Source organism: Dromiciops gliroides, chromosome 6 (assembly GCF_019393635.1).
Source record: "Dromiciops gliroides isolate mDroGli1 chromosome 6, mDroGli1.pri, whole genome shotgun sequence".
In the NCBI taxonomy this organism is placed as follows: domain Eukaryota; kingdom Metazoa; phylum Chordata; class Mammalia; order Microbiotheria; family Microbiotheriidae; genus Dromiciops; species Dromiciops gliroides.
In genome coordinates, this window is record NC_057866.1 from 256130007 (window position 1) to 256144090 (window position 14084).

General features: G+C 41.5%; 1 protein-coding gene across 2 annotated transcripts in view; it reads right to left on the reverse strand.

The window, feature by feature from the left end:
• The window catches only part of MRPL1 (mitochondrial ribosomal protein L1), a 49893-nt gene extending 43083 nt beyond the window's left edge, over positions 1-6810 (reverse strand). The window contains exons 1-2 of one of the 2 annotated variants that reach the window (XM_043971540.1): positions 6651-6807; positions 575-683 (exon numbers count right to left, since the gene is read on the reverse strand). In XM_043971540.1, the coding sequence (XP_043827475.1) occupies positions 575-683; positions 6651-6681 (140 nt within the window). In that variant the 5' untranslated portion in view covers positions 6682-6807. Of the gene's footprint in view, positions 1-574; positions 684-6650 lie in introns of both variants that reach the window. The other variant, XM_043971541.1, reaches the window with a different exon arrangement.
• Positions 6811-14084: the final 7274 nt, after the last annotated feature.

Below are 14084 nucleotides of genomic sequence, written 5' to 3' on the forward strand. Positions count from 1 at the left end.
TGGCGAGGAGGTAGAGTTCTGTGAAGCTAAGAATTTGAGTCAGCCCAGAAAGATGGCTGGAAGCCAGATTGTGAGGAGTTTTAAATGTCAGAGGAGTCAGTACTTTATCTTAAAGGCAGCAAGGATCCATTCAAGCTTCTTGAGCAAAAGGGCAGGGAGAGGATGGGGGGTTGTGTGGGGTGTGACATAGTCACTCAAGACAAGACAGGGGAAGAGGAGTACTTCCCGGGTCCCACACTTTCAATTCGGAATCATGGAGATAAAATCATTTGGATGATGTAGTGTTTAAGAGATATCATCTGGGGGCAGCTAGGTGGCACAGTGGATAGAGCACCGGCCCTGGAATCAGGAGGACCTGAGTTCAAATCCGACCTCAGACACTTAACACTTACTAGCTGTGTGACCCTGGGCAAGTCACTTAACCCCAACTGCCTCACCAAAAAAAAAAAAAAAAAGAGAGAGAGATATCATCTGAAGAAGAGACTTCCTCACAGCCTCTGTAATAAACAACTCCCTTCCCCAAAATGGAAACCAACCAATAATCATTGAAATGAGTGGCCAAAAAAGTACTTACTTTGCAGCAACATAATGTCTTTTGGCTGCCTGACCATTTACAACACAAGATGCAACAGAGGTATTATATGTGATCCTGGAGAGACACTGCCTCTGGCACTGAAGGAACACTGGAAAAGGAAAACATTAGCGACATCAAACAATCATATTGTCTGTTCAGTGTAAGAATGGATTAGTGCTCTACAAAAAAACTCTCCTGATTTCATGACTACCCATGGGTTCTAGATGACAGACGGCAACTCCTTCCCAGCATCTCATCTGGTCTATGTAATTCCCATCCACAATTTCCTATACATCCTGCACAGAAGGTCTGTCCTGGGTTCGAGCCCGGCTGCTTCTATTTTTAGTATCTTGGGGCACCAGGGCTCCTGGATGGCCTGACCTTCTGTTTCCAGCGCTCTGGCGAATGTGATTGACGCCATTGTCCGGGGCAAAGGAAATGGGCATTTGTATCAAAAGACAACGCTGTGTAACTTCCCAAATTCAGCTGAACTCAATCTCTTTTTCCTACTCAAGTCCAGACCCAGCTCATTAACCATTTGCAGTTTGTCCAAGAAATACCTACTGAGAGAGAAATCTGACAGACTGTTGGCCCAAATGCATGTCGTAATTTGGGTCATATGTGTTCAGTATCTTATTACTATTGTCCATTACTTTACAACAGTGCAATGATACCCTAAGTCTTTATTATGGAGCTACTTTATATTCCTTCACATACAGGGCCCAGGTGGAGCAGGTAGGTGTGTCCATTATTATTTTAGCACATACAGCTGCAGCAAATGATTTATCAGATACGATACACTAACGAACATAAAAATAAAAGACTTGGTTTGCAAAACTAAAAAGACTAACCTCAAAATAACAAGAAGAAACTGCAGGGAAAGGCAAAAAAAAAAAATTCCCTGCCCCCAGGAAGCTCAGATTCTAAAGGGGGAGATAATATGTGAATAACTGGGTACATCCTAAGAAGGAGAGCACAGCAGGTGCGGCTGCAGGTGGGGGGGGGGATGGGACATCACACCTGAGGAACAGCAAGTAGTCCAGGGGGCGGCTGTGGTGGGGGCAGTGTAAGAAGACTGGTCAGTGAGTCAGTCAATAAATGTCTGCCTACCATATGCTAGGGATACCAAGGAGGCAAAGGTCACTTAATTAATGGGGGAGGATCCATGCAAACTATACGCAGGATAAACTAGAAATAATCAACAGATGGTCAGCATTAGGATTAAGGGGGATCAGGGAAGATTTCCTGCGGAAAGTGGTGAAAGTTTAGTTGTGACTTGAAGGCAGGGAAGACTGGAAAGGCAGGAATATAGGAAGGGGCCAGATTTAGGAAGAGTTTTCAGTGCCAAACAGAGGAATTTACTGGGGAAGGGACAATGTGGTCAAACCTCTAATTTTTAAAAATAGCCTTGGCACAATGATCCAATATAACCCTAAAGGACTTATGAAAACTGCAACCCATCTACAGAGAAAGAACTGATAGTATCTGAAAACAGATGGAAACACATTTAAAAAAAATTTTTTTCCTCTTTGACAATTTCTTAATGTGAAGTTTTGGGGTTTTTTTGACTGTTTTCTCTCACGACCTAGCTAATGTGGGAATGTTTTCCATGACTACTCATGTATAACTTACTTTAAATTGATTGGATTCTTTTGAGTGGAGGAGTTTTAAAAAATTGATGTTAAAATTTATTTTTACATATATTTTGGAAAATAAAATTCTATTCAATACAAAAATGGCCTTGTCAGCGATAGGATTGGACAGATTGAAATAGGGAAGAGACTTGAAGCAAGGAGGCCAATTAAGGGGCCTGAACGAGGGAGATGACTATGTGAGTGGAGAAAAGAGTTATTTATAGGAGAGATGGGAAGGTGGAAACAACAATATCTGGTACCTAATTAGACATGTACTGTGAGGGTAAGGAGCCAAGGACAGCATGGAGTTATGACTGAGAGGAAAGTTAGCTCCCTCGACAGAAAGAGTAATCCTCCTCAGAAGAGGGAAGGATTTGAAGGCAAAGAGAATGAGCTGTTTTGGACATGCTGAGTTTGAGATGCCTATGAAACATCCATTCTCTATAAATGCTCCACTTTCTTGATAAAAAGCTCAGCCATCTTCCCAATAAGATCGGGGTGAAACAGGGATGTCCATTCTCACCGCTATTATTTAATATTGTCCTAGAAATGTTAGCTTTAGCGATCAGAGAAGAGAAAGGAATTAAAGGAATTAGAACAAGCAAGGAGGAAACAAAACTATCACTCTTTGCAGATGATATGATGGTATACTTAACGAATCCTAGAGAATCAACTCAAAAATTACTTGAAACAATTAACAACTTTAGCAAAGTAGCAGGATATAAAATAAATCCACATAAATCATCAGCATTTCTATACATGCCCAACAAAGTCCAGCAGGAAGAGATAGAAAGAGAAATTCCATTTAAAGTAACGGTAGATAATATAAAATACTTGGGAGTCTACTTGCCAAGACAAACCCAGGAACTCTATGAACACAACTACCAAACACTCTTCACACAAATCAAATCAGATCTAAATAATTGGAAAGATATCAATTGCTCATGGATAGGCAGAGCTAATATAGTAAAAATGACAATACTGCCTAAATTAATTTACTTATTCAGTGCCATGCCAATCAGACTACCTAAAAATTATTTTATAGAGCTAGAAAAAATAATAACAAAATTCATCTGGAAAAACAAAAATCAAGAATATCCAGGGAAATAATGAAAAAAAATTCACAGGAAGGTGGGTTAGCGGTACCAAACCTGGAGCTTTACTATAAAGCAGCAGTCATCAAAACTATCTGGTACTGGCTAAAAAATAGAGTGGTAGATCAATGGAATAGGCTAGGCTCAGGAAATGCAGTAGTAAATGACACTAGTAATGTAGTGTTTGATAAACCCAAAGACTCCAGCTTCTGGGATAGGAACTCAGTATTTGACAAAAACTGCTGGGAAAACTGGAAGATAGTATGGCAGAAATTAGGCATAGACCAACATCTTACACCTTATACTAAAATAAGGTCAAAATGGATACATGATTTAGACATAAGAGGTGATACCATAGGTAAATTAGGAGAGAAAGGAATAGTCTACCTATCAGATCTTTGGAAAGGAGAACAGTTTTTGACCAAACAAGAGATAGAGTATATTATAAAATGCAAAATGGATGATTTTGATTATATTAAATTAAAAAATTTTTGTACAAACAGAAGCAATGCATCCAAAATTGGAAGGGAGGCAGAAAACTGGGAAACAATTTTTGAGGCCAGTGCTTCTGATAAAGGCCTCATCTCTAAAATATATAGGGAATTAAATCAAATTTATAAGAATCCAAGTCATTCCCCAATTGAGAAATGGTCAAAGGATATGAACAGGCAGTTTTCTGATGAAGAAACCAAAGCTATCTATTCCCATATGAAAAAATGCTCTAAATCTCTAATGATTAGAGAGATGCAAATTAAAACAACTCTGAGGTACCACCTGACACCTATCAGATTGGCTAAAATGACAAAAAAGGAAGATAATAAATGTTGGAGAGGCTGTGGGAAAATTGGAACACTAATGCATTGTTGGTGGAGCTGTGAACTGATCCAACCATTCTGGAGAGCAATTTGGAATTATGCCCAAAGGGCTATAAAGCTGTGCATACCCTTTGACCCAGCAATACCACTTTTGGGTCTTTTTCCCAAAGAAATCATGGAAAGGGGAAAGGGACCCACATGTACAAAAATATTTATAGCTGCTCTTTATGTGGTGGCAAGGAATTGGAAGTTGAGGGGGTGCCCATCAATTGGGGAATGGCTGGACAAGTTGTGGTATATACAATGGAATACTATTGTGCTGTAAGAAATGATGAGCAGGAGGAGTTCAGAGAAACCTGGAGGGTCTTATGTGAGCTGATGATGAGTGAGATGAGCAGAACCAGAAGAACATTGTACACAGTATCATCAACATTGAGTGTTGATCTACTGTGATGGACTATATTCTTCTCACCAATGCAATGGTACAGAAGAGTTCCAGGGAACTCATGATAGAAGAGGATCTCCAAATCCAAGGGAAAAAAAGAAAAAAAAGAACTGTGGAGTATAGATGCTGAATGAACCATACTATTTCTTTTGGTTTTGAGGTTTTTCATCATTGCTCTGATTTTTTCTCTTATAACATGACTAATGCAGAAATAGGATTAATGTTATTATGTGTGTATATATATATATATATATATGACCTATATCAGATTACCTGCTGTCTAGGGGAAGGGGGAGGGAGGGAGAAAAATCTGAAATTGTAAAGCTTGTATAAACAAAAGTTGAGAACTATCTTTACATGTAACGGAAAAAAATAAAATACTTTATTAATTTTTAAAAAAAAAAGAAAAAAGGAAAAAAAAACCAACCTTGAATTACACCCACCACCCATCTCCTCAGCTTCTATACCTGCTGAACAGAGTGGTAAGAAGTTGCCCAATTGGGCATCTGGCTTCACATAAGTTTCTGTTATTAGCTTTACCTGGACCTGCTAACAGCAAGGCAATCCCTTCTCTCCTCCCTCACTCCCTACAAAAGAAGTTTAAAACACTCTCTCTTCTTCTCAGGCTTCCCACACTTCCTCCCTCACCTCCTACTACTTAACATTTCCATGTGAGCTCCCAGCTCTCTCTTCCCCTCAAAGCCCTCCACTTTCCACTTGTTAATCATGATCAAGGGTGTCCACATGGCTCATGGGGCAGATTGCCAAGTCAGGGACTTGGTCAAGTCAGTTAGCCAAATGGGGTTATGTTTAGGGTTCTCAATGCTGATTGGCTACTTCACCTTAGAAGATACTATTTTGGGGGTGGCTAGGTGGTGCAGTGGATAGAGCACCAGCCCTGGATTTAGGAGTACCTGAGTTCAAATCCGGCCTCAGACACTTAACACTTAGTAGCTGTGTGACCCTAGGCAAGTCACTTAAACCCAATTGCCTCACTAAAAAAAAAAAGAAGATACTATTTTTAGTATTGTGGTTAACCACAATGTACCTTGAAACCACCATGGAGAGGGACATCAGTTAAGGACAAGTTAAACTAGAGAATATACATATCTATGCTCTATACTATAATATTATTATTATTATTGTACTATATTATTATTAACCTAAAAGATTAGAGAACACTCACAATTAAGTAAATAATCATTTGTAGTCTATAACACCGATTACTACCATAATTAAATCACTCATAACTAAGGGGTGGGGAAAATCTCACTTTTTCCTCAGTGAAATAACGCAGTTGGGGCAGCTAGGTGGCACAGTGGATAGAGCACTGGCCCTGGATTCAGGAGGAACTGAGTTCAAATCCAGCCTCAGACACTTGACACTAACTAGCTGTGTGACCCTGGGCAAGTCACTTAAATAATAAATAGTATTAAAAACTGAATCTGTGATCATAGCAGTCAGTTTTAATGCTGTACAGACCAGCATTTACCCATCTTCTAACACTAGTGGAGTCCAGAATATATAAAATAATATGAAATTGTCTACAGAAAATAGCACCAAAATTCTGAATCTTGTTAAGAATGTGGAGCTATGGGGCAGCTAGGTGGTGCAGTGGATAAAGCACTGGCCTTGGATTCAGGAGGACCTGAGTTCAAATCCAGCCTCAGACACTTGACACTGAACTAGCTGTGTGACCCTGGGCAAGTCACTTAACCCCAATTGCCTCACCAACTTTTTTTTTTAATTTAAATAAATAAATGCGGGATGAATGGAATTGAACTCGGGTCCTCCTGCCTCCGGGTGCAGAGGGAGGGCCCCACGCGGGAGCCCTCGCTAGGCTGGGGTGTCATCACGGTCAGTGCAGACACGGGCTCTGTAAAGACGTGCTCAGTCTGTCGGGTTACCGGGGGAGGGGTAACACGGTCGGACCTGCGCTTTAGGACAACGGCGTGACTGGAGAATGAACTGCAGTGAGAAGAGACGGCCCAAGTGTGAGGTGACCAGGGCCTGCCCGCGGGCAGCACAGCCGGAAGAGCCGCTCCTGCTAAAGGACGACGAAAGGCCGGCTCTCCCGCCTTTCCTTACCTCTCCCGAAGCAGCTTGTGGCCGCCGCCATCTTGACCGACACGCGTGCGCGAGGTCAAAATCAGTCCCCCCTTCCACCAGGACCGGAGGATGAAAGGTTCCGGCCGGAGAGAAGCGGAAGGCGGGGACCGAAAAGAGCCGAGGACCAAGTAGGAAGGGCGAGCAGATCCACCCCTCCCCTTCTGTGGTGACGACACCTTCGGTCTTCCTCCTTGGCCCCACCCCTTCGGGCTTCGCTTTCCGGGTCGTCAGCCACTGAGGATAAAGACCTGGTGACGCCGAGGGAAAACCTAAGCACGCCGGAAGCGAAGGAGCGTCGGAGCGTCGGAGCGTCCGGCCGGGTGCTGGACGTGTCGCGTGCCGACCGAGTATGGAGCTCGAGCCAATCGTCGGCCACCAAGAGAACACGTGGTCTGGAGCAGGCCACATCCCTCTTTCCGTTCTAGCCTACCCGCAGCGTGCATGGACGGTTGTTGTTTAGCGTCCAGCGGCCCTTGAAAATATTTTCTTCCCTCTTCTGCTCCCAACCACAGTCTATCGTTTAAACACGTGTTAACTAGTTATTCTGTGGTTTTTTTTGTTTTTGCAGATAAGAGGTTTAGAAAGGGCTCCTGCCCTCACGGAGCTTACATTCCATCAGCAAAACAATTAATTTCCGCGATTATAAATAAATAAAATAAGAATCTGGTCCCTAAACCAATAGGAACACCTGAATTACAGTATGATTAGGAGATAATTTCTCTGATTAAAAGAATCTATTTACTACCCGGTACAATAACATTCTATGTTTTATGACTAAGCGTCATGGGATTTCTGCAAAAACAAACAAGAACCTGATCACCAATCAAACCATTAAGGTGGATTTATCCAAAGGGAAGCTGAATCCCAAAAGAGGAGAGACCGGTGAAAGGATACATCACAGAACTGCATCAATTACCCTTGAAGCCAGAAGTGATGGATATTGTAGCTGGGGATGAGTAAACCGAGACGGAACAGCTTAGAAGAAGCAGGAATCAAGAGAAGTCACCCAGCAGATCAATTAATTTGGCTGGGGTGTTGTCTAGTGAGGCTTTGACTACATCATTTACTAACAAAAACATTAGTAACCATAACATTTACTCAACAGGCGACAGGAGCAGGAATTATCACAATAGATCTATCCACCATAAACCTGAGTTACACTTTCCCATTTCATGCAGTAGACCGGGGAGAGAGTGGGCACACGCATACAGAAACCTAGGGGAAACACACTACGGGGAAAACCCATTTGTTCAGAACAATTCACAACTCCGGGCTAGAGGCTTTGATGTCTTTGGTCCCTTCAGGAAGAATGTATCACACCGAGTTCTTCTTTGCTAATTGCAGCCCTTCATAATGTTTTTGCTGGTGAGTTTCTCTTCTGCTGTTGAGCCTATTACATATGACAGACTCTACACTCATAGCCACCTTTTAGAAGAGATCTGAAAATAGGCGATTCTACTTTCTCCAATCAGCTCCAAGTCTTTTCCATTGACAAAGTACATCTCACAGCCACAAGGTGTAAAGCCGGTATCTCCTGTGTTTCTCCAGCTCAAACCAGAGAGGGAATTGGTAGGAGATGGATGGAAATGCCTAGCCGCCATCATTATTCAGGAGCCACTTGTGAGAGGTTTCTCTCTCTCGGCTGTAGGTGGTGCAAGAAGCCCTGATAGCTCTTCCCCTAGCAGCTCAGGTTGCTTCCAATGAATTTCTAGCAGGTATCCTGACCTTTCTCCCACCTGTAAGCAAAGGGATGCTGCCCTTCTAATCAGCAGAGCAGCTGTCCCAGCTGCAAGTTTTCTATGACTACTGTCCCCGGCTTCTAGTGACTCTTCCTTCGCTTAGCTCACTCTTCTATTTCTTTGTCTCTCTCTTCCTATAATTTCTTTTGCTGGTCAATGATTCATCTTTCTTTTATAAGGCAGAACTCAAGAAGTCATTCTCTTAGGTATGAACCCAACAGTCTTTGTAAAACCTTCCTACAGTTCCCAAACAGTTATTTAATTCATAGTTTTGTCGCTATAAACCTTAAAATTCTAAAAATAGGGGGTCACTGGTGGTGCAGTGGATAGAGCACTGGGCTTGGAATCAGGAAGACATGAGTTCAAATCCAGCCTGAGACAGTAGCTATGTGACCCTGAACAAGTTACCTAACCTATATAATTCCATTGTTTCCCCATCAGTAAAATGGGTTGCTGTGAGAACCAAATAAGAAGATATTTGGAAAAGTGATTAATACAATGCCTGCCACATAGAAGGTGCTATGTAAATGCCTATTTCATTAACTTCCCTTTCCTTAAAAACAGCTCAATGCAAATGAATCGATGATCAAAATGCAACTAGGTGGCACAGTGGATAAAGCACTGGCCCTGGATTCAGAAGTACCTGAGTTCAAATCTGGCTTCAGACACTTGACACTTACTAGCTGTGTGACCCTGGGCAAGTCACTTAACCCTCATAGCCCAGCAAAAAAACAAAACAAACAAATAGTTTTAGAAAGAAATTCATAAGGTCCTTTCTTAGGGAAGAGAGCCGGAAAGGAGTGGCCCCTCCTTTGTGAGATTACATATTTTAGATAAGGACTTAAAGAGATTTGTTTGATTGACCTGGCAAAGACAGAAGGTAATAACCAAAGGAGGGCCAGTTTGAGATGTATATGAGCAGATAAGTCAAACTGATCAAAACAAAAGAATTGGGTACACCCAAAACAAGCATGAGATGGGATCTAAGTGTATGATATGATTATGGATTTGAGTCAGATTAAACTCTGACCATGGGGTCTGGAAGGTACCCAGACCTGCCCCAGTATAGTTTGTTAGAAGTTTATTGCTTGTCAAATTCTCACTGTCTCCTTTAAGTTTAATTGCCAATTATTTCTTTGACTTCCCAACATAGCCGAAGATAAATTTTAACCCTGTCATCCTTATCTTTAGAGACAGGGGCCTGGAGAGGGGAGTCAGTGGGAACTGTGAGATTTGAAACATCTGACTCTCACTCCCCTGTTTCCTTTTCCTTTGTTTTGACCTTGTTCCCCCTGCCCTTTTCCCCCTTGCTCCTGGAACACGTATGCATGTCTCCATACATTGATCACGAGCTGAACACGCACCTTGGATGAGACAGGATTGGATGTTAGATTGTGAGCTCATCCACCCTAGGTGTACGTGGGGACAAGATTACTATAAAAACCTAGAGGATTGGGCATATCTTTGCAAGACTTCAATGTGTAATTGGGTTTTGCCCGTCCTCATGAGGATGTAATAAATCTGTCTCTGCTTGACTTGGTGGTCTCCTCGAGTTATTTGGGTAAACTGAGGCAGTTTGCTCCATACATAAGCATTCCTTAAACTATCAGACTCTCTGAGGCCCAAATCACCTCTCCACTAAGCTTTTGGGTCAGACAATATTCTAGCCACATAAAGCTAGGTGCAAATAATATTAATACATAAAGAATAATAAATAAATAATAAATATTTACTCCACAACCCCAAAACACGCTCCATGAGGTGTAACTCTCATTATACTCTTCCTTTGGTTAAATATTTTCTGACCTCAGCAAATAAAATCGGGTATGATTAGCAAATTTTTCCATATCCCAATTCTAGCAAGTTCCTTGGATCCTGGTGATGGAGGAGGCTAAAAGGGTTAACAGATAAACTGAGGCTTGGGTCCTTATCAATAGTACCTAAAAGGGAGAAAAATCTGAAATTGGAAAGTTTGTATAAACAAAAGTTGAGAAAAAACCTTTTGGGGCAGCTAGGTGGTGCAGTGGATAAGGCACGGGCCCTAGATTCAGGAGTACCTGAGTTCAAATCCAGCCTCAGAAATTTGACACTTACTAGCTGTGTGACTCTGGGCAAGTCACTTAACCCCCATTGCTCTGCAAAAAAACAAACAAACAAAAAACCTTTTGTGGGGTCCCAGAGCTCCCACAGTTGGTGGGCCTAGAGATCACATTCCCATTCTGTGGTAGGGCCAGGAAACCCCCTTTAGATTAGTTTTCCCTTGACACTTGACTTGCTTTCTGATCACCCCATGCACGTGCAGTTGGGTCCCTTCTAATTTGGCAGATTTCTGAACACCACCAGAGTCACCATGTCCTTCACCATATCCTGCCAAATGGAGATGCCGGCAACAGGTCCAGGAAGACTGATGAATACTGTATCTTTATTCCATATGTTTGCTATTAGGGTGAAGCAAACCTTTGGTTAATTGTTCAGTAGCTTTCAGGTGCCTCATTTCATCCTAGCATTGAACCTGAACTAAGAATGCTGGGATAAGAGCTGTTTATTGCACCTCCAAATGCAAAATCCTGCAAATTTCACAAGTAAATAACATATGACAGAGCCGATGAGAGGTTACCACCTGTTTTGCACTTAGGTCTATCCTAATCTAAACAAAGAACAAAAAAATACTTTTTAAAAATTAATAAAAGTGAAAAGTAGGACAAAGGAAAAGGAAGAACTGAGTTTTCTCCCTCTAGCACAAACTCTCTAATCTGAAATAGGTTCTTAAAACATGTAGAACTCTCCCAAAAGAGATTAGGAACATGAGGGCTCCTTGAAGTCATTCCATCATCTGTAGGTGAGAAACCAAATTGACCTGAGTATAAATCCCTTTGGGACCCTGAAGTATCCAGGATACCTTCAATTTCTCCAAACAGCCCTGAAACACATAGGGCTGTCCAACTGGAGAACCAAACATTCCTTCGACGTTCCTGCAATATATACAGCACTATCGAACTTGGCTAATACAGAGGTTCCATATTCCAAATTCACCTGACCATAGAACAAACAGTCTTATTTCAAAAAGAAAGCAACTAATTATATCTACCTGTATAATAATCCACCAAACATTAAACACAAAAGAACATTAGAAGAATAATGATTTCTCCCTGGATCATTTGTATCTTATCTAAATCAAAAGGCTAAAAAGGCAGCATACTATAGAGAAAAGTATTCAAATCCCACCTGTGACTTTGAGCAACTAACTTAATAAATGTTTATTGACTACTGAGAACCTGGAGTTTCCTATGTCCACTGAGGCATGGGGATGGTCTTAGTAGATTTTGTGGGCCTCAGTTTTCTAATCTGTACAATGGGGGCTATTGGATTAGATGCTCTTGGAAGAAAGAAGGGAAGAAAGGAAGGAAAGAAACAAGCAGTTATTAAGTACCTACCAATGTGACAGGTTCTGGACTTCTCATTTAAACTTCATAATCCTGGGAGGTAGATACTATTATTATCCCATTTACAGTAGGGAAAACTGAAGCAACCTAGTGGTTACTTCTGGGGCCCTTGCAGTTTCAGATCTATAAGCTAATAATAAAATACTGTCATGTATAACAACACCTTAGGACCTTCAAAGTACTTTAAAAAATTTTTTTTCTTAATAGTATTTTATTTTTTTCCCCAATTACATGTAAAGATAGTATTCAACATTCATTTTTGTAAAATTCTGAGTTCCATGGGGCAGCTAGGTGGCGCAGTGGATAGAGCACTGGCCCTGGAGTCAGGAGGACCTGAGTTCAAATCCGACCTCAGACACTTAACACTTACTAGCTGTGTGACCCTGGGCAAGTCACTTAACCCCCATTGCCTCATCAAAAAAAAAAAAAATTCTGAGTTCCCAATTTTTCTCCCTCCCTTCTTTCCTTTCCCCCTCCCAAAGCCAGCAAGCAATCTGATATGTTATACATAATAATCATATTAAACATATTTCCACGTTAGTCATGTTGTGTAAGAAGAATCAGAACAAAAGGAGGAAACCACAAGAAAGGAAAAACAACAAACATAACCAAAAAAAAGTGAAAATCTAGTCACAGATGGTTATATGTGATCTGCATTCAGATTCCACAGTTCTTTTTTCTGGATGTGGAGAACATTTTCCATCATGAGTCTTTTGGAGTTGTCTTGGATTATTGTTTTGCTGAGAAGAGCTAAATCTTTCACAGTTGATCATCACACAGTGTTGCTGTTACTGTGTACAATGTTCTGATTCTGCTCACTTCATTCAACATTGGTTCATGTAAATCTTTCCAGGTTTTTCTGAAATCTGCCCCTCATTATTTCTTATAGCACAATAATATTCCATTCCAACCACAACTTGTTCAGTCATTCTCCAGTCGATGGGCATTCCCTTGATTTCTAATTCTTTGACACCACAAAGAGAGCTGCTATAAATATTTTTATACATGTAAGATCCTTTTCCTGTTTTTATGATCTCTTTGGGATATAGACCCAGTAATAGGTCAAAGGGTATACACAGTTTTATCGTCTTTTGGTCATAATTCCAAATTGCTCAGTACTTTACAACTGTAACGTAGAGCAGGCAAATTTATTCTATGACTACTTCCAGTTGACCATGTGTAAGCTGGAGGAGGGGGTGGAGGGAGGGATAGAAAACTACTCCTAGCCATATGTGACTCAAGGACTTGCCATGTGTAATCCCCTATCTGGCTGCTTAACTGGAGATGTTAGTGACTCAGGGACCTATTAATAGAAGAGACAGCTTCATGAGGTAAAGATCCAAATTTGGACAAATTCGCAGACTGTTTCAGGCCAAAGAAGCCTTTCTAGGTAAGTCCAGAGAGCCATTGGAGATCCTCTTCCTTTGGGAGATGAGTCAGAGGTTTGGAATTTTCAAAGGAGGGTCTAAAATCCTTACTGATGAAATAGACCTCCTTGACTCAATCTAGGTATCAGATATCTAGAGATGTCCCAGGGACAAAATGACTTCCTGGAAACCCCCTGGAACAGGTTGTGGTCCCTCTCTAGCCTACCCACATTTGTACAAGGCAGCCTACCTAGACTGAGCTATGGACATGAAAATGGCACTAAGCAAGTTGTTAGTTTTTCTTAAAAACTACTAAGATGGTGGCAGCTAGGTAGTACAGTGGATAGAGCACCGGCCCTGGAGTCGGGAGGACCTGAGTTCAAATCTAGCCTCAGACACTTGACACTACTTGTGTGACCCCGGGCAAGTCACTTAACCCCAATTGCCTGACCAAAAAAAAAAAAAAGCTACTAAGACCATCCCCATGCCTCAGTGGACATAGGAAACTCCAGGTTCTCAGTAGTCAAGAAACATTTATTAAGTTAGTACCATGTGCTAGGGAGCAGCTAGGCCGCTCAGTAGATAGAATGCTGGGCCTAGAGTCAGGAAGGCTTATCTTCCTGGGTTCATCTCTGGCCTCAGATACTTATTAGTTGCATGACCCTGGGCAAGTCCCTGTTTGTCTCAGTTTCCTCATCTGTAAAATGAGCTGGAGAAGGAAGTGGTAAACCACTCTAGTAACTCTGCCAAGGAAACCCCAAATGAGATCATGAAAAGTCAGGCATGACTGAAACTACTAAACAACAACAACCCTTGCTACATTCTATCCTTGAGAAGTTTACAATCTAATGAAGGAAGACCATA